The sequence below is a fragment of the Corvus hawaiiensis genome, chromosome 3 (genome assembly GCF_020740725.1).
Source record: "Corvus hawaiiensis isolate bCorHaw1 chromosome 3, bCorHaw1.pri.cur, whole genome shotgun sequence".
NCBI classification, from domain to species: domain Eukaryota; kingdom Metazoa; phylum Chordata; class Aves; order Passeriformes; family Corvidae; genus Corvus; species Corvus hawaiiensis.
In genome coordinates, this window is record NC_063215.1 from 95,997,440 (window position 1) to 96,023,642 (window position 26,203).

The window sequence follows — 26,203 nt, forward strand, 5'->3', positions numbered from 1 at the left end:
TTCCATCTGACTGTGAGGAAAAAAATTTTTACCTTTAGGGTGACAGGCTGCCCAGAGAGGCTATGGAGTCTGCTCTGGAGATACTCAAAACCTACCTGTGCAACCTGCTCTAAATGAACCTGCTTTAGCAGGAGGGTTGGATAGATAATCTCCAGAGGTCCCTTCCAGCCCCAGCTTCTGTGATTCTGTGTGAATACTGCGTTGATTGCTCTGTAATTTTGAGGTGTGCATGAAAACTTTCCTTTTCTTCATCTGGTGTGCAGGTCAGTTTTCATCAAAGCTGAAAAATCACCTACACCCCATTTTTTTTTTTTCCTGAGAGGTGTGTTCCCCTTTGCAAGAAATCTGCTCCCAGTATGGCAATGACAGGCATCTTGTGCTGAGGTGACAGGAGCTGCTCTGAGCCATTTCTGTGGTGTGAAAGGCCTCACTTGCTGCCACACAAAGTTTCCATTTGCAAGTTGATCGGGCAAGATGCTGAAAGCCTCCAATTGCCACTGGCTCTTGAAAAATGAGGCTGTTCCCAGAGCTTTATTGATGCTAAACATATTGCTGATTTCATAATGTGAGGGCTCAAAGCTAATGAAAGTATTACGAGATCTTTGGCAGCCTCTCTTCAAGACAGCAGTGGCTGGACACAAAGAAGCTGAGTACTAGATGGAAATTGAATATTCATAAATTCATGTGAAAGTGTCCTAAAGCAGCTGGGGCATATTAATGAGTTTTTCTATTATGGAGAGAGGACTAGATATTGTAGAGATTTACTGCCAGCATCAGTGTGATGTATGAGAAAATAAAAATGCGTGGCTGAGTGTAGGAGGAATAGCATAAATTATCTATAGGAACTCATTAAGGGATATAGTCTTGCTATAACTCAGTATTTACAATCTCTTTAAGAAAAAGTCACTCTTATTATCAGCTTAACTTTTAGAGTGTCAGACACCATGTGGATTTGTCTAGACTGCAGATAGCACTTTTGGAAACGTTAGATTTCTGTTGGCGTAGCTGTGTGAGTCAGGGTGGCAGAGCTGTGAACCTGTAAACTTTGTGTGCTGTTCTTGTTGTGCAGGCAAACTGTGTCTGAAAATGTGTCTGGGTCTCACCTCTCCTGAGTTGGCTGTATTTGCACAAAATCCAAATTTACAGGTGTAGCTACATCCGCCATAGGAGTGCTTTGCTAATACAGGTATCCTAACCTGGGGCAGTGCCCTTCACTGGCTTCATGATGTACCTTTTTGTGCTAAGTAGGTGAAGGACACCCTGTGAAGTTCAGCTCTGCTGATCCATGTGTGCATGCATGTGATATGAATGTTTCAGACACCAGTAGGACTGGTTTTCCTTTTCCCATGCAGGATTATGCTGGCTAAACCTATATTACGACTTTTGTTGGTACTACCAGTCTGATAAAAAATGGTACTTTTGACTGACATAGCCATTCTTTTTAAAACTTCCAAGCTTAGATCATGTAAGAGCTTTAGGAAAAAAGTGCCTGGATATCTAGTAATATCTGTAACTGTGAATTCAATGTCAACAAGCTGTTACTCCTGGGTTTACAAGGAGAGATAAGCCCTCTGGCAGCTTCTGTTCTAGGATGCAGGCGTGAGGCACAGTGAGAAACAAATCTCTTTGTCCTCCACAGAGTATCTGGTGAGGTGCGGTATTGTACTGTCCCCTCCAGTTAAGTGCCAGCTGAACAGGGGACCTACAACTGAAGCAGAAACGGATGTTTGGGTGGGTTCTGTGGTCTTTGAGAAATCAGAGCCCAGAAGCTGCTCTGTGAGGAGTGAGAGACGTTCAGTGGCTGCAGATATAAAAATGTGTAATCGATTGCAATAAAGGAGCGCGATAGGAGCTGTCACGTGGCAACGATGCAAGCAAATAACAGGGAAGGGGAGACAGGAAATCATACTGTTTCCACACACCATGTTATTAGGGAACACTGATGGGGCTGTAAAGAAAAATGGGCTCATACTATTTCCAGACAATAGACTGCAGATGGCATTTGAACATCTGCTTCTCTCTCGCACAAAGGGGGAACGTAACAGATACGGTGTGCTGTTCAGCATGTGGTGGAAATGCTTTTGCTCCTGAAACACTGTTTTTGAGAAGATTCGCAAGATTTACGCTGCTGTTTTATCTCCTTTTGCTCTTGTTGGTGCCTTTCTCTTCTCTCTTGGCTTCATTATCATGAATGAAACTGTCAGGAGCCTTAGAAAAACTTGGGAGAGGGAGATTTTATGGATCTCATACAAAGTACATGTGCCCGTGCAAGGAGAATTTTGTGGAAAAAATGTGCTGAAGGGTCTCACTAATAAAAACATTTATTCAGTCTTGTAGGAGTCTTTTTGGTGAAGGTAATGGGGAGCCTCTCCTAAGCATGGTCATCTCTGAAGGGACTCCAGTATGATCAGTGCCAGCTGGTGAGATCCTCCAGTTCTAGGCATGCTGAAAGGTTTTAAGATTTTTCTAGCCTGTATATGAAATTGGGTGCCCAAGTGAAAAATCTGGGAGCAAAAGGAATCCATGGTTCCCATGAGCTGTCTTTAGACACTGCCTTTTTAAACAGAAAGCATCCTAAAGAGGCAAAGTCAACTCCTTTCAGGGCCTCTCTTACTGCAGAAAGCAAAGGAGATAGTCCTGGTGGGCTCCTGAAAACACTGAAATAAATTTGAATCAATTAACAAGGAAATATCACTGTCTGCCAGGGACTAGATCTTGAGGGAGGAACAAGCATCCTGTTCCTGTTGGCTACATTTGTTAGAGGCAGAAGTGTTCACTGTGGTCTGGAATAGAGATCTGCCTGGCAGACGTCAGACAGTGGTGTAAATGCCACAAAGGGAAGCTGCAAGGTGCTTGTCTTTGACTGTAGCAGTCTCCCCTAAGTTCCTGGAAGAGATGGGCTGCCCCCATGCTCACTGGAGTGTGGGGAGAGGGTGACTCTTTTTACCAGAATTCCCAGCTGTCTGGTATAAGACTGTAAAGAATAGCTATACATGTGAAATCTTTTCAGGTAACTGTCAAGATTTAAGGAAAATCCCAGAAGCAAACTCTGCTAAGGCAGGGGATTGAAATGCTTGATGCTATTTTAAAATTCTTTTCTGCTTTCCTTAAATCTCCTTTCACAAGTTTAACTGTGCAGACTTTCTGGTCATTATTAATGTCTGAGACAGTGTGATAGGAATTTAGGAGTTAGAGAAAAGGGGGAAAGGACAAATCAAAGAGTACCTGTAAGGAGTTGTTTTCAAATGAGCTGAATGGTCTGTCATTTGCCATAGGTCATTTGCCATAGATCCCTTAGAGAGCTGACAAGCAGCCTCCAACTATTAATATTTGTGATAAGGGAGCATGGGGAGGGTGGGTGCTGGGGAAGGCAAAGATAGCAGCCTTTAAAAAGATAAGTCTAGGAACTTTGAGTTTATCTGCAGTTCAAGGGAAGGGAAAGGCAACATTAATGTTGTTGGGCATGGTTTGTTTCTGAGAATTTCCTTCTATGAGGGTGAAAGAGCTTTTGTCAACCAGGGAGAAGACGTGGGTATAGTAACTTCTTGTTTTAGTGTGGCTTTTGATAAGGCCACTTTGAGTCTAAATAAAACTATTTAATGTAAGGACCCAACTTGGTGAAAGGCAGCACGTAGAAAGTGTCACTTTATCAATCTTTCCTAGCAGAGATTGTGAGTTGAAGTGTGCAGTGTCTGTCCCAGCTCAGTTTTTTCTTAGTGGTATGGGTAAGACTAATTGTTTGCTGATGGATGGTTTGCAGTCCAGGCTGGACAAAGTGACCAGGCTTTGAAAAGTGAAATTGGGATATTGAGTGATCTCTTGGGCTGGAACAAACAGGAGATAATTTAATGAGGGTAAATGCAGAGGAGGGTTTGGGAATAGCCAGCTGTGGAGAACAAAAGGCTAGTTTTGCAAAGAAGAATATGAGCTTAAAAGAATTAAAGAAACCAAACAAAATTCACCAAAAAAGCCCAAGCAAAAAAATCCCCACCCCTAACAAAAAAAACTTCCCAACCAACCCACAAAAAAAACCCACCAAAAAACCACCAGAACCCAATTCAGTGTGGGCCAACAGGGAAAAGCCAACAGCACACTGACTTGGTTGCAAACGCACACCGAAAGATGGATTCAGAAGGAAATTGGTCTGTTTGTACTGTTGTGGCCTTAGCCAAAGGACTGTGAGAAGTTGAAGGGATTCCAAAATTGAAAGAAACATTGTCCTAAAATCATAACCTAAAGGAGAAGCTTTCTGGGAGAGTGAGGGAAGAATTAAATAAAAATTGGTGTCTGCTTTCTCATGTTCACAGAGGAGAGGGTAGATTACAGTCTTTTGCATATACAAATGTCTGTAGCAAGAGGAGAGATAATAAATGGTCTCCATACCCACTGTGGAGAGCAGAAATAGCTCCTGATTTAATTTGCAAAAAGAGAAGGATTTAGTTTAAACATTAGGGGACCTTCTTAGATGCAAGGTTAAGTATAGGATAGATTAGCTAGTGGGTTCCCAGGCTTTTGAGAAGCCAGTTGAAAGTAGACTGAAAAATAATCTGTGAGGAGTGATTTAGATTTGGCTTGTGCTACCTTGGGCAGAGCAGTGGCTTGGGGATTCTCCAGAGGCTCTGCTTCCAATACAAACACAGGGTTTAAGCCCATGCTTTGACTCAAACTTGTTAAAAGTGGAAGAACTCTCAGTGGCTCTTGAACTGGGTCATGCACATAAACCCTGCGGTCCGTGCTGTAAATGCAGAGCGGAAGCAAACTGTTTGCAGAGTATTCCCCGGGATTCCAGGATGGATGTGTGTGAGGGCACAGCCTGCCCCAGGGCTGCAGGTGGGTGCTGGTTTGCTGAGCACTGGTGGTGCCTCCTGAGCGGTGCTCCCCTCGTGCAGACCCTCATCACTGTCCTGCTCCAGAGGTGTTTCTGTGTTTCTGAGCTGCCAGGTCCCGCTGCAGCTCCTGGATCCAGGTGTAGGTTACTGTGTGTGCCTGAGGAGGAGATGCTGGCCCTGCCCCTACCCCTCAGACTGTGTTAACCAGGCATAGGTCACACTAAAGAGCTTGAAGATAAATAACTTTACAAGCTGACATTTTTCCTCATGATGCACGTTCATAATCAGCTGTCTTTTTATGGGTTTTTTTTTTGGTAATAGGAAATTCAATGGATTATCTTGTTTATGGTTACCTCCCACGCCTCATCTGCACGTAACGCTTCTGAGACAGAGACGGGGCTTTGCAGTGGCCACTGTGGTGACCAGCACTGGGGAGCCTCTGTGGGGGATGAAGGAGCCCCATTGTGTGCCCTGGCCGGGGCTGCTCTGTGCTTCCAGCAGTTCTGTGGGGTTCTGTGACTGATTGTGAGTGTGGAGGAGGCAGGCAAAGTCTAATTAGTCTTCTGTACTGCAGGCAGAGTGTAAGGGGTGGTTGTTTACAAATGAAAAGATAATTTCTAACTTAGATAAATGGGACATGGAATGGCTGTGACAGGCTGTAATAGCAGTGGAAGCTCTGTTGTCACTTGCACTCAATACAAGGTTTAAAATGCATGAGGTGGGTGAATCAGAAAGTGGGGGAAACAGACTCTGATGGGTTTGGATGCATATTTTCATAATCTTCTCTAATACAAATATTTTTGTCATTTAATGCTGTGTTTCCTTACAGTAGGGATCTGTTTACAAAAGCTCTTCCCAGGGAAAGGATATGGATAGAGAAGACTATCTAAGAAGAAGTTATCCTTTGGCTTAGTTTTCAGCTGTGCCTTTTTTAGGGGGCAGTTTTTTGGTGTGTCATTGGATGTGCCTCTTCTGGCCTTTTTTAGGCTCCTTCCAGTATTTTTTTTTTTTCCAAACTGTCCAGGATTTCAGGATCTGTTTGTGGAAGGGGATAGGTTACCTACTAGGTTAATAGTGCAGTGTCAGTCTGGCACAACGGCTTTCTCAGCTGACGTGAGGTTGCTTGTTGCTTGTCATGGTGTTGTGTCCCTGTCAAATAATAGTACTCCAAAGATACAGTCTAGAATGTAACTAAACTCTGTGAATGTGCAAAAGCCTGGGCATGAATAGTTTCCTGCACTCCTGCAGGAAATTGTGTGGAATTTGCCACTTTCCCTGTCCACAGGAGATGTGGAGCAGCAGCAAGACAATAACTCAGCTTGCAGTGGTGTGAAGTGTCTGTGTTGGTGGAGCTTTCTGCAGAGCAGGCTTTATAAAAAGGCAATAAATTCTGGTCTGCAGCCATAGCTATGGGATTATGGAGGCATTTGTAGCTTTCAGGGGGCTATGTAACCATCCTCTCCTGGTTCGTTTTTGGTTTGGTTTTTTTTCTCGCCAGAGGAGAGCCAGGGTTGTTTTGAAAATAAGCTAAACTCAGTCCTGCCCTGGGATTTCCCTGACTGCCAGCTTGTGCAGTTCAGTGGGGCTTTGTGTTACAGTCTGAGGTGATGCTCATGGAGTTGCTGCAAGAGGCAGAGAGGACTGCATTCCTCCCATCCACCTTCAGAGGTGGAAGGCACTGGGATGCCAAATAATCTTTTTTTTTTTTATCTTCCTTTTTTTTTCCGCTCCAGTCATCCTCCAGAAGTCAAGAGGACTCTGGCAAGTCACTGAAGGGGAGAATCAAGTTCACCAGCTCTTGCTGAGATAAGAACTGGAGGTGCCTGGCTCCCGCTCTACGAGAGGACTCTTTGATTACTCTAGCTGGAAGGACTGAAAACCGTTTTGTTTCTGTTCTAGGTTAATGGAGACAGCAAAAGAAATGACCAGGGAGTCCTTACCTATCAAATGCCTTGAAGCAGTTATCCTGGGGATGTATCCTTTCACATGCCTGTGACTTTTTGCACTGCAGCTCTGTTTAATACATTGCCCCTCCTGGATGGTGTTTGAGAGGGTTGCAGCCAAAGGTGAGTGACAGCAGCTTGGGGGGCTGCCCTGGTATCGATCACTAAAGTTGCTGAAATGCCTGGGTTTGTAGGTAGGAGTTGGGATGCCGTGTGCCCAGGTCACAAGTGTTGTGATTTGGCCATGCAGACTTTGCCTCCTGCCCTGGTGATCTGCATCATGTCAGGATGTGACCCAAAGTGCCCAGATAAGTACCTGTCTACACAATCCTCGTTTTCTTTGTTAGCATTTCTCTGTTGGTTGTTGGAGCTTGGTAACACCCGAGGAGCGTGGGTTCTGTTCTGTGTTTGTCTGATGTTTTACATGGCCAAGTCGTGTTAGGTTTTGTCTCCCAACCCACAGCTTTGTGCAGAAATACGTGTATTATAGTTAAATATTTGAACTTCCCCTTAACATAATGCTTGCTTCCTACTCAGTCTTCAGTCATTTAGACATTGACTTGCTTCTCCGCCCTCTTGTGCTGTCACTGATAAATCAACCTGCACCATCCTAAAACACTGGAGGAGGGCAAGGCAGGGCTGCAGGAACACATCTCGTCAGAAATGATCAAGTTTCATTTAAAACATACGCCGACCCAAAATAAGCCCCGAAGCAAACCATCTCCTGGGATGTCTCTGTGGCGTTTTGCTGGCTGCTGCTGCCCCCTCCCGTGGGAGAAGGAGCCAGCAGAGCCTGGCAGGTAGTGTCTGTGAGAAGGGATGGCTGCTGGGGAGTGGGAAGGGGATGTGGGCTGAGCAACGTGCGCCAGGGATAGGCCTCGGATTTGAGTCTGAGAGGTGGCTCTGGCTGACAGGGCTTCCCTTGGGAATGCTGACAGGCTCTGCTTGCAGCTGGAGGTATCGGGGTCCTGGGGGCTTGATGTCAACAAGAGACTCAAACCCCCTTCAAAACCCTTCCAGAAGGAGAAATCACAGAATCATAGAATATCCTGAGTTGGAAGGAACCCACAAGAACCATCGAAGTTTAGGCCCTGTGTTGTCCAAATGCTTCTTGAACTCTGTCAGGCTTGGTGCTGTGACCACTTCCCTGGGGAGCCTGTTCCAGTGCCCAGCCACCCTCTGGATGAAGAACCCTTTCCTAATATCCAGCCTAAACGTCCCCTGACACAGCTTCAGGCCATTCCCTGAGGTCCTGTCACTGGCCACCACAGGGCAGAAATCAGTGCCTGCCCCTTTTTCCCCTCACGAGGAAGTTGTAACTGCAATGAGGTCTCCCCTCAATCTCCTTCAGGCTGAACAAGCCAAGTGACCTCAGCCACTCCTTGTGAGGCTTCCCCTCAAGGACCATCTTCACTGCCCTCTTTTGGATACTCTTTAATAGGTTTATATCCTTTTTATATTGTGGCACCCCAAACTGCCCCCAGCACGCGAGGTGAGGCCACCCCAGTGCAGAGCAGAGCAGGACAATCCCCTCCCTTGCCCAGCTGGCGATGCTGTGCCTGATACCCCCCAGGACAGGGTTGGCCCTCCTGGCTGCCAGGGCGCTGCTGACTTATATTCCCTCTCTGTGGTGCTGCTCTCCAGCCTCTCATTCCCCATTCTGTCCACACAACCAGGCATGCCCTGTCCCAGGTGCAGAATCTGGCACTTGCCTTTGTTAAACTTCATAGGTTGGTGATTGCCCAACTTTCTGATTTGTCGAGGTCTGTCTGCAGGGCCTCTCTGCCCTTAAGGGAGTCAGCAGCTCCTCCCAGTTCTGTGTCATCAGCAAACTTACCAAGCATACCTTTGAGTCTTGCACCCAGGTAATTTGTGGAGATGTTGAACTGGCCTTGAAATGGAGCCCTGCGGAACCCCACTGCCAAGTGGTTGCCAGCCTGATGTAACCCCATTTGCTGTAACCTTTTGTGTCTGACCTTTGAGCCTGTTGCTCACCCATTGTGTTGTGTATTTCTCTAGCTGTATGCTGGGTATTTTGTCCAAGAGAATACTGTGAGTAACAGTATTGAAAGCTTTCCTGAAGTCCAGAAGTTTACATTAACTAGTTTCCCTTGAAATGATGTTAGTGGATCTGTTATGCTTGCCCTTGTGTCAGGGTTGTGTCCCAAACTGTTTGGGGATGAAAGGGATGCAGGGAATAATCCCCAGGTGGAGTTGATGATGCTCTGCAGTGTCAGTGTGGCTTGCAGTGCTGTATTTCTAGCAGAGAACTGAATATTCCATATATCAGGGGAGCAAAGGATGATTAGGGGCCTACAGATAACCATGATAACCTAGAAGTGTTGTTGCTGGTTTTTCTGCTTGCCTCAAACCTGACTTGTGGGTTCAGTTTGGTGGTTTTGGGGTTTTTTTTGAGAAGGAAGCAAAATATTTGAAAGCTGTATGTTATACTATTTGTTGTCATTTAAAGTTTCTTCAGAGTTAAGAGACATATGAATTTTTCTGTCTCTAGATGCTAATTAAAAAAACCCAAACTTATGGCAAGCTTTTTTTTTTTTTTTAAAAATCGAGAAGGTTTAGCCAGGGGGGAGTATGGGACAGAGTTATCTTTCTAGGACTTTTGCTTCCTGTGTTGGAAGTCTCTGTGTGAGAGCAGGGACTGTCTGCTGGCTGGTGGTCCAGTAAGAGATGCATTAAAGTTTAGAAGATTCCTGCAGTACAAACCCCAGGTATTTTGCTTGAGGTATGGGTACACAAAGAGTGTCGCAGTGGTGAGTGGGTGGGCCACCTGAATTTGTGTGTCTGAGAAGTGGCTGGTACGGAGCCTGTGCCCATATGGAACCTCGTAGTGCCGTGATGCATGTACAGCATGAGGGGTTTTGGGAGGCATCTTTGTCGTGGCACGTGGGGAAGTTTGCTGACTTTTGTCAGCCATGAGGTTTTGATCTTCAGCATTGCCCTCTGGATGCAGACAGTGAGGCCAGCAGCATTCCTAGGTCAGGTGTTGTCCAGAGAAGATGTGCTTATCCTCTCCCGAGTATCCAGCTAGTGCCTTCACACAGGCCTGAGCTGAGCAGCCCTCCTGTGTGTGTGTTAACTTCTTGTACCATGCCATGTCTCTGGAAATAAGGTACTGCTTGTAATTTGTGTGCTGGCAGGCCTTGAGTGTTGCTTGGATACTGAAAAAGCACAGCCCACTCCAGCGGACCCTCGGCGCGAGCCTTCCTTCAAAGGCTGGCTCGCGCAGAGCGGCTTAGCGAGATGTTGCTTTAATTGAGCTGCTTGCTGGCTCGTGCAATTTACTGTGTGACTTCTTATAAAATGCTTCTATAATCCCTCTTGGTGCAGAATTAAGTTTTGCATAATTGCCAATGCACTTGATCTTGGAGCGTTTTTATAGGGCAGTGAGGTAAAGTACTGAGCTGCCCTGTCTGCATGCAGCAAGGAAGCAGCTGCTCTGAGATGACTGAAAGCTCAAACAGATCTTCCAGTATTATTTTGCAGCAGTCTGCACAGCTCTTTTTCTCTGTGTAGCTGTCTGAACTGGCTTCATATCTTTCTGCTTACATGATCTACTTGTCAGTGCCTAACCAGAAGCATTCCTCCTGCTGCGTTCCCCAGGGCATTTCTCAGTTCAGTTGTAAATCAGCTGAGTAATGGTGCGTTCAGCCCACTCTTTCTGAGCAAAGATCCAATTGATTTGAGCTCATGAAAGGGAATAGTAAACCAGAAAGTGCCAAGGGAATTTTCTCTGTGCTGCATTCGCTTTATTAAAACTTGGAGAGCAAAATATCAGCAGGGGAGAGGGAAGCTGCACACTGCATCCCTCCTCGGGGAGTTTATCGGAGCGCATCCGCGTTGGCTGAGCATAACTCACTCCTGTTGCCTTCAGCATCCTTCTCCCAGTTCATGTGAGGTAACGCTTGGACCCGCACAGGGTATTAGACCCCCTTGGCCAATAATATCATCAAACAAGGAAGAGAAGAGCGAAAGTGTCTCAGGAGTGAGAAATTATTCAACAGCTTCTGCACTATTCCTTCTGTGGATGCAATCACTTTATCACCAATGGAGACCTGGGTCCATCCATCTCCTCCAGCCCAGCAGGTACATCCCTGGGCTGGGAGCAAGTGTTTTCGGTAAGGGGGAGAGCTTCTTGCAGTCATTGCAGGATATTGATGTCCATGTAGTGCTCCTCTTTGCCTCCTGCATGCTTGTCTACAACTTGACCCATTTGCTAACTGAAATATGGGAAAGGAGGATCCTGCTGAATATCTACAGCCCCTCTGGTAGCTGTGAAGAGCTGGGAGAGAGCTTTTAATTGCTTACATTGTCATGGTCTAATTTTTAGATAGTCACCTCTGACTGCAGCCAGGCACTGGAGAGTAGGTTTCCCAATCCAGGGGATGTCAGCCTGGCAGTCCCGCTTTGGGAAGCTGAACCAGATGCTTGAGCCTTTCCTACCTGGACACTGGAGCTGCCAGGGGGAACTCGGCCCTCTGTGTAGGCAATATCCAGATGGAGGCTCAGTAGCACTCTGCCTCACAGTAAGCAATCCCGAGCCCATGGGAAATGCTGCCTGACTCCTGTTGGAAACCTCTCTGAGTGTTTACTGCTGGTGGTTGGAGGCCCTCTGAGCAGTTGCTTGGAAAAACAGCTCTTCTGGTTTTACTGAAGCCTTATCAGATGGTTTTGAAGTGTGAGGTTGATTTTCCTCCTGCTCCACATCTTGTTCTGTGCTAGCAACTTCAGCATTGCAGATGTAACTAAAGCCGCTTCCTTGCTCCCAGCCTGCTGCCATCCCTCCAGCTCGCTGCTGCCCAGTGGCACTTGCTCATGGCCCCAGCCCCTGGGAGTGGCAGGAGGGGGGAGGACCAGACACGCTGTAGTTTTCTGTGGCCATCTTGACCAGACTTCAGCAAAAAACACCCTTGCTGGGCTCTTAAGACTTGAAGCACTGCCCCTTTCCAGGTATAGATTCCAGCACTTGCCCTTGTTAAACTTTGTGTGGTTGGTGGTTGCCCATCTCCCCAATTTGTTGAGATCTCTCTGCAGGCTCTCTCTGCCCTTGAAGGAGTCAACAGCTCTTCCCAGTTTGGTGCTGTCCCCAAACTTACTTATTCCCTTGAGTTCTGTGTCCAAGTTGTTAATAAAGATGTTGAGGAGATCTGGGCTGAGGATGGAGTCCTGCAGAGCCCCTCTAGTGACTGGACTCAGGGCTGATGTTACCCATTCACTGGGACTCTTCTGTGCCTGACCTGTGAGCTTCTTGTGCTTCAGTTTCTGCCTGTTGCCTCTTGTGCTGTTGGTTGGCACCACAGAGAAGAGCCTGGCTCCATCATCTTGATTGACATGAAGACCCAGGATCAGGAGGCCACTGAGCTTTGCTGCAGCTGCTTTTGCCCTCTCCTGCTCTGCACTGCTTCTCTATTGTGACATGTAATTTACTCCCCGACTCTCCATCCTGCAGTTACAGTCCCAGCTCAAAAGTGTGATTACAGCTGCAGCATTGCTGTGTGGTTGCCTTTTGTTTGCCACAATACAGCTCTCCTTGGGCAGAGCAGAAAGGAAAAGCTATTAATAATGATGCATGGACAGAGGGGAAGATCTGACGTGCCTTTCCAGCCCATTTGCTGCGTATTTCATCTCGGGTGGGGACTCTCATTAACCAGTCCCTCAGCAGAAGCAACCTGTACCTAAAGGTTAATTTCCACAGCGGTTGTTGCTGGGTTATTTGATGGTGGGTAATTTCTGCCCTCAAAAGATTCTTTTACTCCTACTAACTGTATAATGAGATTAAATTGCAACTTCTCTGAGACCTCGTGGCAGAAGTGTGTATGTATGGCGGGTGGCCACCAAAGCTTTGTATGGAATTAATAGAAAGGCACTGGGGGAGCAGAGAGAAAACCCTTTCATAATGATGGGGAAAAATAGTGGCGATGTTTGAAAGCTTCATAGGTGTTAATAAAAGATAGTGCTTTTTCAGTTACACAGAATGATAAATACAATGGGCTTTTGCAAGAATCAGTCTGTAGGACACAAATTATTGTAACGTGACTTTGATGTACACAGGATGCACCTTTTAAGGCCTGAAGCAAGGTGACCTTTTAAATGAGGTGAGTGTGTGCTGAGTTTTCCAGTTGACATAATGGCACTAGGGCCCATTCTGCCCTTGCAGTTTATTTATAATCTTTAATTATAAATCATCTACTGATGGTGGGGGGGCAGGTATTTTTCTTGGAGAAGCTAGTCCTGAGGCAGCAGTAATCCAGTGAGACCACCTAAGGCACATAGAGCTGTTTCTGTTCTGTGTTGGTGTAGGTGGTATTGGGGTGGGCTTTGGCAGTCGCTGCAGGGTGATGGCAGTGGGGTAGCAGGTGGGTGCACATGGCCTTGGCTGGGTGACAGATGTATGGGGTAGGGAGGGCTGTGCTCTGCTGTGCACAGTCTTCCAGACTTGTGGTCATACAGACAGTGAAGTGCATGCACTGTGAGCTGAGCCCACAGTGTTGTCTGTTCCTTTACCCTCGAATACATTTTCTCCAGGCTGCTAAAGCTGATGACATCTAGCACTGAATGCAGCTAAACATGTTTGACATGGACCCAAAAACCTTCCCTGTGGCTGTTCTGAAAGTTTTGTGCCAATGCGTTTTTCTTGGCCTGTTTTTTTTGTTTGTTTGTGAAACTCCTTGCTCTTGACCTCAGATTCTGGGCAGTTCATGAACCTCTTATTAGTTGGTTTCTGCATTTACCCGGAAGCCAAAAGTTTAAATATGTGAAATTCTACAAACACTGGGTGAAATATCCCCATGAGAAAATGGTTTAGAGAGAGATGAGAGCCACTGGATGCTTTGCATGCATCCCTGTAGAACGAAGAGGTGAAATGTGGGGTGCAGGCAGGGGTCAACAGCCCAGGGAGTCACACTGGTGGTGAGGTGGTGGCATGTCAAGCTGGGCAGAACCAGAACTGAGCCCAAACTGTGTTTTACAGTCTTGATACAAAGGCTTTTTGTGCTCTCAGTTTCCCAGCAGCTGTCAGGCAGCCGTGCTATGCAGGCAGGGGAGGAAGGCTGGTCACAATAACATCCCAGGATATCTCAGCTGTGCAGTGGCTCTTGTTTCAGTGCTGTTGAATACCTCCTTTTTGGGCATGAGGCAGGGAGAGGAGGGGATGCTGGCAATCCCCAGAGCAGAATCCTGGTCTGAGGAGGTTCCTACAGCTTCAGTGGGAGCTGAGGCCACTCGTCCATCTGTCAGGATGCCCTGACACTATCCTGGCAGTGCCTGCCTTTTGGGCTGCTGTATTTTGTAGTGGCAGCACCATGACCAGCTGATTCAGGGGATGGCTCCAAGGTTGCAGCAGGTGCCTCTGGCTGGAGTAACCCCAGGCTGGAGCGTTTTGCTCCAGCCTTTTCTGGTCATCCCTCCTCCATCCCCCAGGCGTGGGTGGGGGCCTCAGCTGCAGAGGGGAAGGGCACCTGCTGTCCCAGGGGCCAGGGGCCAGGTGCCAGCACGTGGAGCCAGGGTGAGTTTCAGCTGTCCCGGGATTAGCAGCGGGGAGCTGTGTGCAACGTAGGTGCTGACGCAAAGCTGCTTGCGTGAGGGATTCTCAGCCTGTCCTTTCCCTGGCACGGGCCAGCAGCCTCCCAAGGAGGTGACCTGCATGTAGCTCCCCTCTGAGATCACACGCTGCACTGGCATGGAGCTTGGTCCTGGCCCTTGCATGTGGTGCCTTTGAAATGGCCAGTCAGTGATTCCAGGGACAGGGTTTGCTTTTTAAGAGTGTTGTTTCTGACCATGTCTCTGTGCTTATCTAATTAGTTATCCATCTCAGAGCTTTCCTTTGGTTCCTCTCAGCAATGTGTTACAAGGGTGACATGCTAAAACACTCAGTATGAGGAGTGGCAATACTGAGGGCCAGTTTACAGAAGGAAAGGCAGACTGTCACCTTGGAGAGGAATAAATCCAAATCTCTTGGTACTGTTTGAAGACATGAGAAAATGAGGCTCAGTAAACTAAGTTTTACTTAGTTTACTTAAACTAAGTATCAAACCCTCAAGAAAGGGAGGTAAACACTTCTGCCTTTGGAAGCGTGGGAGTTTGATGTTGCTATCAAATGGAGAACTTCCACAGATCTAGGGAGGGTGGTCTCTCTTCGGGTGTGCTGACCTGAACAGTGTTGAGGTTTTTATCTTTCCCCTAAGTGTGATTAAGAGTCATTCTTATTCTTCCCTGTCTGAACCATTGCATCTTATTTTCCAAGCAGTGAGATGGGCTTTGGCAGCACTGGCTGTTTCTGGGCTCAGTGAGAACAAGTTTGTGTTTGCAAGAAAGCCCTTTGCCCTGGCAGTTAAAAACCCCAAACCTGCTGAAGATGTTTTCCAGGTGCAGTTGTACCTGCTGCTTTCCCAGCACCGTTGTTGCCTTGATGCAGTGCACCCCAGCTACTTAACAAATGGGCAGCCCTCCGTGGAACGATTCCCCATCAGCTTTAAAACCCACTTCTCAGGGAACTATTTTCATCACGTGGTGCTTGGGATTTACTGCAACGGCCGCTATGGCTCGCTGGGCATGAGCAGGCGATCGGATCTGATGGACAAACCTCTCACTTTCCGAACTCTGAGCGACCTCATCTTTGAATTCGAAGACTCCTATAAAAAGTACTTGCATTCAGTCAAAAAAGTCAAAATCGGATTGTACGTCCCGCACGAGCCGCACAGCTTCCAGCCCATCGAGTGGAAACAGCTGGTCCTCAACGTGTCCAAAATGATGCGCACAGAAGTCAGGAAGGAGCTGGAGAAGTTTGCCAGGGATATGAGGATGAAGGTAGGTCTGTGCATGTGGGTGTTGGGCTCAGGAGGCAGCTGTGCCTTGTCCCATCCTGCAGAGATGGGTCTTGCTCTGTGTCAGCAGGCCGATCCCAGTCATGCAGATATCAGGTGTGCTGGCAGTGAGCTTGCATCTGTCTCAGTGCTGCTTCCCCAGGATTTGGTGTGTTTTCAAGCCCTTATGGCTGTTTACTTGAAGGATCTCCCCTTCAGCCGGGGGAACACTTGAACCCATACTTGTCCCTGGCCATCAAGGAGCTGTTGCCCACTTGGCTTTCCTCAATGACTCCAGAAGAAGGTGGTTGGGAAGAATGAGCATGGCTGGGGCTGGAACTGCTGGGAAGAGTGGCCCGGTCGCAGGTAGAGGTCTCTGCTTTTTGCACCTGAGCTGCAAGAGGTGCCATGGGACATCTGTGTCAGTGGTTGCCTCTCCTTGCAGGACATGCCAGGGGGCTGATGTCCACCACCCTCAGCTAAATCACAGAACAGGTTACATGGGAAAGGCAAGTAAATTGACTCCCTGACAGACTGGTGCTTCCCTGCTGGCTGGTTGGACTGAAGAGCTCATTGGGAAACAACGGGGAGACAGGGCAGGCTGCCAGGGGGCTGCAGGGTTTGGCTGCCCTTGGGGATGAGGGGTGTCCCTGACCGTGCCTCTGAGCCTGGCATGGGCGAGGAGCTGTTTGTGGTCGTGGTGGAAGCAGATTTGGTGCCTGTCCAGCTGGCTGCCAGCAGCGAGAGCAGAGCAGGTGTGTTGCTAAGTATGGGTCTGGCTCTTGAGGAGAGGTATGTATGTGGCATTGTGTCCAAGTTATTCTGGGATCTTGTCCCCTTCTGTGCTAAAGAATGGCTCCTACGTAGCAGCCACGTGCCGTTTTGGCTGAGGCACCTGCCCCCTTGCCCTGACCTTGGGTGAGCCTTGCCAGTGGCATCGTAGCCCCTATGTTCTGCTGCCATCTCTCCTGCCCTGCCAAGGAGTTTTGAGGGACACCTTGTACCATGCTGTCACCTTAAGCATATGGGCTTGATTACTGATGTAGTTAAGTTTGGGTTTTTTTCCTTCTTCTCTATTCATACGCTTTTAATACTATCCAGAGAGCAAACAGCTGAAGCAGGCTCGAGTTGAAGAAGTCCATATGGGTAGATGACTTACTGAATTTTGTACTTGCTTTTGATAGAGGGACCAGCTCTCTGTTTGTGCTGAGCTGGGACACTGGGTCTAGTCCTTGTGAGTGCCTGAGGGCCAGGACCACAGCCCTGAACCCTTGAAGGCCGAAGGCCCTGCATCTGGTCTTTCCCTTGAGTTACTACAGAATTCGAGCTGCTTGGTTCAGAGGGCTTCCATTGTGAGTGGGCTGAATTCGGAGGATCAGGTCTTTCAAACAGTCCAGAGTGTGAGTGTAATGCTTATGGCCCTCTGATGTTGGGAGGACCTGGAGGATGGGGCAAGTTGGAGACCTACTGAAAAGCCTCACTGTCAGAGTTCAGCCTGAGAGAGGGTCACCTCTGTTTGTTGAGAGAAAAGCTGGAGAGGGTGATTTGTCTGCCTGAGTTTCTTTCAGCTGAGGCTCAAAGCCATTTTTCTTATCTCTTGCTGTTGCCAGCTCTGAAGAAAGCTGTGGATGAGACAGTATTCAGCTGGGAACTGAACTGGTGACACCAACTAATTTTTGCAGGGGGCCCCTGAACAGCTATCACATGATAACAGCTTTGAGTTCCTCTTAACCTGGGCAGGGTTTGAATAAGCACCAAGGGACTGAAGGCTCTTTGTGTGCCATCCCTGCTACTGTAAGAGGCTCTTTATTTTAATTTTTTTATTTGCAGTGAATCATTGCCTTTATTGAAGGCCACTTCCTTCCCTCCCCTGTCTCTCACAGATTCTGAAACCCTCAAGTGCCCATTCTCCGATGAAGGAGAGACCCCGGGGTAAGTCGCTGTCCCCTCGCCGGAGGCAGGGCAGCCCTCAGAGGCGGGCCTGCAGGAGAGATAAATCGTGAGTATTCCTGCCACCATTCCTGCTGGGCCAGAAGGGAGGCTGGGGATGTTTGCTGTACAAAACTTCGTGCTCACTGGCACATACAGGAAAACTGCGCCAGGTACCTCAGCTACCAGAGAGGCTCCAGAAGCTGCTGGCACTGCTGATGTCCGGGCATTGCTGTGCTTCCTGCTGCCCGATGGCCCCTCTGTGCAGGGTCCTTGGACTGTCCAGCTTACAGGGGTGGTGGGGAAGTAAACCTTTTCTCTTTCCAGAGTGAAAACATCACTTGGATTGTATTCTTTGATTTTAATGAGCTTAAAAATACCCCAGACCACTTTCCATGTGTGTTGTAGCTAAGAGTTGTTCTTTAGCTGTGTGGGAAGGAAGGACTCACTGCATGCAATACCTCTAAATGGATAAAACTGAGCTTCCAGATCCACAGGCCTTTTACAGCCACTGGCAATTCAGACTCCCTTACCTTAGATGTGGAAGAGCTGAGCTTTAGCTGTACTGCTCTGTGCCAGGAAGCTGACAACTGTGAAAGCCTATACGTAACCCAGATTAGTCACATATTTATGATCATTGCTTTTTAAATAGGCTCCCAGACTACTGTCTCAGCACTTATTTATTTGTTTTAAAGCAGCTAACAAAGACATTAGACTAACCTTCTAAAGATAACTTCAAGATACATTAGCAGCAGATGATTTCACAGCAAGCTTTTATTTTTACATGTTCATTCACACTCAGTCCATGATGCTGTACTTTGGGTTTCGTCACGGAGAGCTCCTTGTTTAGTGCAGAGATAATTATAGTTGCAATGGGCTCGGCTGCTTCAGGCTTCTTCACCTCCTAGATTCTCTTTGAGGAACAGTTTCATTTTTGAGTTTCTGATAGTGCTTCTGCAGTTGCTGGAGTGGATCATGTATTTCTGGAGGGGAGTGAGTGTCACTGGCCTTGGAGACTCTCCAGCAGAGCTGGTTTCCTGAAAGAGCTGCTGGGCATGTGGCTGCTCTGCAGTGACTGATCCCTCCTTGGCAGCTTTGCTTTTCCAGGACAGAAAGACAGGTAGTGTACAGGTGGCCCTGCAGTGGCTTCAGCACCTGTTACCTGCTCAGTGGTTCTGCTCTGTTGCTCTGTATCAAAAGCAAGTAAGTTACTCCAAAATAAACCCTGGGTCACCATGATAGAAGATGCAGGACCCAGATACAGCATGATGAGCTCTGAGCCCTGAAGGGGGAATGGCATCCTCTGGTCAGGGATGAGCTGAATGACACATCCCAGCACGTGCAGTGGTTGACATAAGGCAAGACATACAAGAGGAGAAATTGGGTATTCTCTTCTCCATATTGATGGATCTCTGAGAACCTGATGGAGTGAGAGGCCTTTGTGTTACACACAGAATGGGAAAGACTCAGGTTTGCTAGGCTTCAGGCTGGAATGCTAGCTGAAGAATGGCTGTGCTTATCAACACTGTGTTTTGTTTCTTTGTGGATCTCTTACTCATGTGCTGTAATTACAGCTTTTTTGAGCTTGCTGGGGAGAGGGAGAGAAGTATTTTGCTCCAGTGTGAGCTTGCAGGGGCTGAATAAGACATTGAATTGAAAGGCTTCACCTGCTGATGACAAGCTGTTATTACAGCCTGGGTTTCGTCAACAGTAAAATTACACGGGCCTGCTGGGAGAAATCTCCCACTGAAGGATATGTGGAGTGGTGAACTAGAGCATCTTTGCTGCATTGTTTCTCAAGGACAAAGGCTGAAATTGTGCTTAAGGATGGATGAGGATTTTACAGCCTCAAACCTTTAACTTCTTATCCTTGTTCCTTCAAGTTTATTAGGTAAATGTTAGTGGTGGCTGCCAGCAAGCCCACGATAGCCTTTCAGCCTGGAAATGCAGCTGCAAGGCAGGTGGGGCACGTTGCAGGACAGGTGGCAATGCAATACCCAGTACGTGCCTGCCTAGGAGGGGTGGTATGTAGTCAAATTGCAGCTCATTAACTGAGCTATGCAGCAGTCCATGCATAGCTCAGTTACGCTCTTAGCCCACAGCTGGTGTGATCCTGCATGAATACAGAGGATATAGATAGGGTGGTGTGAATCTCTCTGGTAAGTCTGAAGCTTTACTGTGTCCACTTGCCCATCTCCTGAAGTCCCAAAGCAGGAGGGTGCAGTAAATTGCAGGCCTGTGTTGGAGCAGGCAATGCAGTGTTTCATCCTCATTAGGAGTGCTTTGGAGCTGGAGGGGTTTGGGAGAGTTGCTGTGAGTTTGGAAGGGAGGGTCATGCAGCAGCCTGGAGAATCTCTGCTCCTAAATGCCAGTTCACCAGATCTATTTCCTTTCAATTTCATGTTGAGGCTTAACATATGCATGCTCTATGAGTGTCATGGCAACACTGGCCTTGTGTGCTTCCAGCCCAGTGTAGCTGCTGAAGGGGAAATTCTGTTAGTCTGTTTTATCGGGATGTGCAAGGGAGCAGGATTATATTAGGATGTGTAAAATCAGGCAGCTCCAGTGCAGCCAGCTCATGGATACTGTGTGCCCAGCAGCTGGGCACAACTTACTCAGCTGCTCATGGTCAGGGCACTTTAGATGGGAGGTGTGATCTGATGGGCCGGTACAGCAGAGGCCCCTCACCTCAGAGGGCACGTTTGGCATAAGGTCATTTGCCAGCCAAGGAGAATTGGATCTGTGGTGCTTCTGGTCCGACCAAGTCTTGTCTTTTCTGAAACTCAGGAGGACAGTCTGTTTGTAGCTAAAAGCTACAGACAAATTGTGGTGGATGGGTGGAAATGGGCACGTCACCATGGCTGTACAGTGACTCGCCATCTCCCTTGGATAATCAGAGAAGGTACTACATCCAGGCATGCTTTAATTAAAGCCATATTCTGACCTTAATTAAAGGGAGGGAGAAAAAGGTGTGAAGAAGATCCCTAAATTGGAGGGAGGGAGGGAGGAAGGACGGACACTGGAAATATCATACAGTGCATCTCTTGCTGGTCTCTGACTCCTATGCAAGCAGAGGGACGCAGCTTGTAGCTTGTCTACTGGTTAGTCAAATCCCATCTGCTCTGAAGGAATAATGTGGAAACATCCAAACTATCTTGCAGCGATTTCTTTAAGTGTGATCCCTTCCTGCAAGTGAGAGAGACCAGTGAAGACTCCTTCACTTCTGTGAAGTATTTAAACTGAGACAAACATGAGGCAGGGCGCAGGGCAGTGCTGCAGTGAGGATGGTGGGGTTATTATGAGAGGTGCTTAGATAAGTGGCAAAGCAACAGGTTTCATTCAATGTGCCACTAGGCAGATCAGTAGCTGTCCATAGCAATGTCCCCAGCTCTCAAATGCTGTGCAGATTCTCAGCAGGGACCTGGTGTTAGCAGTTCTGCTCTTAAAAATAAAAAATAAAGAATTCCTTATTGAACCAAAGAATCAAAAAATATTTCAGAGGCTCTGTTGCACATGTGTATGTGTGAGCTGTACACCCCCAGCTCTTGGAGCTGCACCAGTACAGCTCTTCCACTGGTGTGTGCCCCAGGCAGGGCCGGGCTTTCCCTGGTTTCCAGCCTGCCCGTGGCACTGCTGCCTCTCCCGGGGCCCTGCTGCCTGCCCTGAGCTGCTCCAGCGGGAATGGGCTGGCAGCCTGCAGCAGGGAGATAAGCGCCAGCCTGGCTGTGCAAACTCAGGGGTCAGATCTGCTGCAGAATGAGCAAAGAGTAAGCACAGAGAGCTGGAAACCAGGGCTGAGGAGCTGAAAGCACTGGAGCCACGATCAGCCTCCCATTGTACTCCTGGGGCTTTAGCTGTGTTTCTGCAGGGAAGCAGACATGCTGTAGAGTACTAGAGAAATGTGTGCTCTAAACAATGTCTGTCTTTAGAAAAGCAAACAGACTGCTTACTGTGAAAACAGCCAAGAGCCTGCAATAAGCTCTCAGATTAGACACTTCCATAGACTATAAATCAGCTGGATAGTTCTGGTTTGACAACTTTGTTCCAGGAGCTTTTCCATTGCTTGCTAAAAAGAGAGAGGCTGATAGCTCAAGGCTTCCTTTGGTTCAGGCTGCTGGTATACTTAAATGTTCTAACAGCATCCATGTGTGTGTGATTACTCATGTGAATGGTATCAGAATGTTGGATGCCAGGAGACTGAAGGGAGTCCACCCTGTGTTTTCTGCTTGGTGGGCTCTAGCCCTTCACACAGATGCAGCCAGGAGGAAGGGGCAGCTGGGAGAGCCAACACGCAGTGGCCCTGTGAGAGGCCCTGCCTGTTTGCTCTCAGCTGTTTCAGCTTTATTCTAAACGCTGGGGTCCTGCTCCGGGGTGGATGACAGGTGGGGTGTGTCTAGTCTTAGCTGCTCATTTAGGCCCTCTCTCAAGTCAGGAGGAGAGGGTGCTTTAGGCTCACATCCTGGACCCCAGCATGGCACAGCTTGTCCTTCACTGGTGCGTGGCTTCAGAAGCACCACACAGACAGCTCAGTCACAGCAGTTCTGTGGTAGATTCGGCAGGATTGTGTCTAAGATGACATCAGGTCTAGCCAGCCCTCCTCTGAGGCGAGCTTTTCCCTGGGTGGCTGCTGTGCTCTCCACACCTGCACGGCGGTGCGGGATCGCGGGTCAGCAGCGCCCTCTTCCCTCCCCTGTGCGCAGGCCGGCGGTGCTGGACAAGAAAGGAGACCTGGCTACACTCAACGAGGTGGGCTACCAGCTCCGCATCTGACACAGCCATACCACGGACTTCAGAGGGCTTCCCGCTGCTGCTGCTGCACTTTACCTGCACTCCCTTGGAAGGAAAAAGGAATGGGACTATTTATTAACTTATGTACTCTTACAATAAAGTTTGACCTAGAAAATAGGGGGTAATTTTTTTGGTGGCAGTATTTATTTAAGTTTATAGAAAAGGCATCAGTGGAGAGAACCTAAAATTAGATTTGCCAGGATATGAGATTTTTTTTCTCTCCCATCATGTAGCAGGTGATCCAGTGGCGTGAGTTTCTTCAAATACAATTTCCCTGTACAAGTGTTAATTGAACTTGGTCTTGTGCCGGGTGGTAGCATTGGAATAACTAATGAATCATATTCTTAGTGTTAAGATGTGCTGGGGTGCAGTGCAATTAAAAAAAATAATATTCACTATTAATCTTTAAATCAGCAATAAAAGCAAGCAGTGCAGAAGTGGCATAAGTTTTTAAAGTATCAATATTACCTCACTAGACTTAACAGATATGCAAAACTGTCAGTATTATTGTTTTCTAACTAATTTGTACTGTTTCCCAGCATTACTGGGAGTATTAAAACAGCACTGGATGTTTTACTGCCACCTGTATTATTATTTTCTGCATGTTGCCGAAAGATGTTAAGTAATAGTAATATGCAAGTGTATACTTAACACTGACATCTTGTTAGGCAAGATACGAGGTTTGAGATTTTTTAAATGATGCTAATTGATGAATAATGGATTTTTAAACTTTAATACTTTTTTTTATACTTTTGTCACAAGCTTTTAGTCTTTCTGAACTACACCGCTGAAGCACAAAACATAGAGATTACTGTTTTGTAGAGACCAGTCAGCTTTTTTCTCATATATGTAGTACCTGGAATAATGGATAAACTGTCAGAATTGCTAACCTGAGTCTATGTGCTTTTCTCTCCACATTTATGTGCAAATTTGAACCCTGTCTTGGAAAGGCCGAGCAGTCTCTGATGGTGATGCCTTGCCACCTTGTATTAAATCAGACATGGCAGGCTGAAGTTAACCTTCTGCCATGCTGTGCAGGGAGTTTCCTTACATATGTTGCAGTAACAACTGCTTAGTCAGACTTGGGTAAGGAAGTATGTCGGAAATACATGAAAATCAAGCTTGTCTGCTTCCTCCCTGCTCAGTTGTTTTGTTTTAAGACTTGGCTAAGGACCTGTGATGGACAGCAGTGTTCTCAAGTGACGTGGTAAGACTCCCTGGGGTCCACCATTTAACTTAGTGAAGTTCTCTGGAAGCATTTGAGTGCTGCATTCCTGGAAATGTTTCATAAGGTGCCTAAATATAAACTGGATTATTGTACAAGCCCAGCCTCTACCCTTTGTGCTGTGCTCATAGACGATGCTGCCATGGGCCTGGTGTACCTCCCCTCCTGGGCACGCACTTTTTTGGGATGTCGATGAAGATGGATGCTGTTACAGACTGACAGTAATGCTTACTCAAGCAGAATGATTTAAGCTCCTAGAACACCTCTGTCAGCCAGAAAATGAATGAATACAGAAGGAGATAATTGCTTGTACGCAAAAAAGTGAATTGCACCTGCTTATGACAGGAAGAAAAGGCCAAGGCCCAGCAACCTTCTACAGCCGGTGAAAGGCTTTCTACTAATTAAGACTTCAGAAGCTCTAAAAGGAAAACTTCTCAGACGTGTGACACTTCTTTATCTAAGTTTACCATATCAGTAACAGAAAGGCTTTTCCCATCCCTCATTCTCTAAACTTTTCCACTCCTGTGTTCACAGTAAGGAGTTTTTTGGTTAAGGAGTGAAGCTGAAGAGAGGGAAAATACTCTTTTGGTAGAAATTCTTGTGTAATTTGACATCAGCTGCAGAGTTGCAGTTTCAAACTTTGTCTTGCCCAGTGTCTTGTGACTTAAACAATTTTTTTATGACTTCTCATGGATAAAATGATGTGGAAAAACTTGATCAGCTGTATCCTATAGCACAATGTTATCTGATCTGTTGCAAGTTTTTTCTATGAAACCGTGGTTTACTTCAGCTCAAATAATAGTTGTAAATAGTTTCTATCCTTGTCCAGCACAATTTATTTTCTCTTAACTGATACTGAAGCTTTTTAATACTGTAGAGGTGTGTGAAAAATTACTTTTGGTTCTTGTTTTAAAGTTCTGCTGAAATGTTCTCTTGAAACTTGCTTATGATGGCATTTGTCTTAAGTGTGGTTCAAGTGACAGCCAAGTGGTCAAATAGTGTAGAAAAACATGCATGACTTTTTGGGCTTTTTCTCATCACTTGTATATGCACAGTATGAAACTTCAATAAAAGTATCATGGTAGTCTTTTTTTTTTTATGACTTACGTGGTTTTTTTGTCCTTGCTCTTAACAAGGGCTGCTACAACTGAACAATGTTTTTAGCTGTAACCTGGATGGACCCAGAAATTTGTGGCATCTAGCTAAGTATGCTGGCATCTGTTGATGCCTTATGAGGCCTCCTAGACACAGAGACTGGACAGGAGTAAAAGAATAAAATAGGTATTTATTTGAAAAGCCTTCAAAGGTACACCCTGGGAGCCAGAGGCTATTGCCAAAATGGACCCCAAGATGGATGGCAGGTCATGAGTTCTTCACACTTTTATAGGTTTGGTTCATTTGTATAGCAGGGTTAATTCTCCAATTAAAGCTTCAGTTCAATGATGTAATTTTCCCTCTGCTGGACCCCCTTAGAAGCTCTTTGGATTATATTTTTTGGGCCTAGGATGGTCTGGGCGACCTTGGAGAGCAGGCCTGGAGAGGCTTTGTCATGTCTACCTAGCACAAGTGAGCAGAAATTATCAAGCTACAAGAAACCTCTGAGTTACACTTTAAGCAGTACAGAACCAGAAAACCATAAAAGTTAAAACCTAGGCATCACTGTGAGATTACTCAGATGCTTGAACCCAGACAGGATCCAGTATCAAACAGGTTCTCATCCTCAGCATCAACAGGTAGAAGAAAGATCTTAAGTTACAACTACCTATGACAAAAGTAGCCCCCTCCAAATTCTCAACAATGTAAGCTGAATGTTTTGGCAGGAGGTCTATTTTCTAATGGAACACCGAGGAACAACTTCAATTCAAGTGGTTTTATGTTTACTTCCACTGTACTTCCTACATTACTCTCCAAGCACAAAGTAATTGCAGTTGTCTGCAGTCAGGGAAAGGGAACACAGATGAGAATTCCACAAGTGCTTCTGGGAGACAAATGTGTCTGAATGTGATTTCAGGACCATGGGTGTAGGTTTTCCAGCACTACACTGAAAGACAATTCTGTTACTTCAAAGTTGATTCTACATATCCCTGTGGAGTTTGACGAAGTTACAAGATTTGTTTCCAGCTCCTCTACGTTTCATATTCAGGCAGTCTGGTCCTTCTTTAATTACTTTGTGAATTATATTTTACATAGAATGTTTGTAAGTGCATAGTAAGAGTAAATATAAAATCTTGATCATTTAATACCTCAGGATTTGTCATTCCAAGATACAACATGGCACTTTTAATAACTAAAAGGAAAAACCCCACCCTGGCACCAGTTGCTCAATATGTATGAGGTCTCAAGATGTCAAGGGCTAATTTTTTTTTTTCCTATAATAGATCAATTAAGTTTCCTGTGATGTGGTGTGCTCATTAAGCTTAGCTTTATTTCAGATATTTTAAGAAGGATTTCAGTGAATGCTACCTATATTTAAGCCCTTATAATTTTAAGCAGCAAATTCTTAAAGCATAATATTTGCCTATATGCCTTTCTACCTTTGAAAGTTCAATCTTGCAGCCTCTGCACTGACAACACTGAGTAAACTCCTTTGCAGAAGTATTAAGATGGAAGTGTCCACAGAGCACATTTGTCGTAAAACATTATTTTCAACCCGTTACAAAATGCTGCAGG

At 46.6% G+C, this 26,203-nt stretch overlaps 1 protein-coding gene across 1 annotated transcript in view; it reads left to right on the forward strand.

Annotated features, from left to right (window-relative positions):
- Positions 1 to 24,627, forward strand: part of VASH2 (vasohibin 2) — a 34,561-nt gene extending 9,934 nt beyond the window's left edge. Inside the window, exons 4-7 of the mRNA XM_048298661.1 lie at positions 6,729 to 6,803; positions 15,214 to 15,595; positions 17,475 to 17,590; positions 22,221 to 24,627. Coding sequence (XP_048154618.1) covers positions 6,729 to 6,803; positions 15,214 to 15,595; positions 17,475 to 17,590; positions 22,221 to 22,290 — 643 coding nt within the window. The 3' untranslated portion in view covers positions 22,291 to 24,627. The remainder of the gene's footprint in view (positions 1 to 6,728; positions 6,804 to 15,213; positions 15,596 to 17,474; positions 17,591 to 22,220) is intronic.
- Positions 24,628 to 26,203: the final 1,576 nt, after the last annotated feature.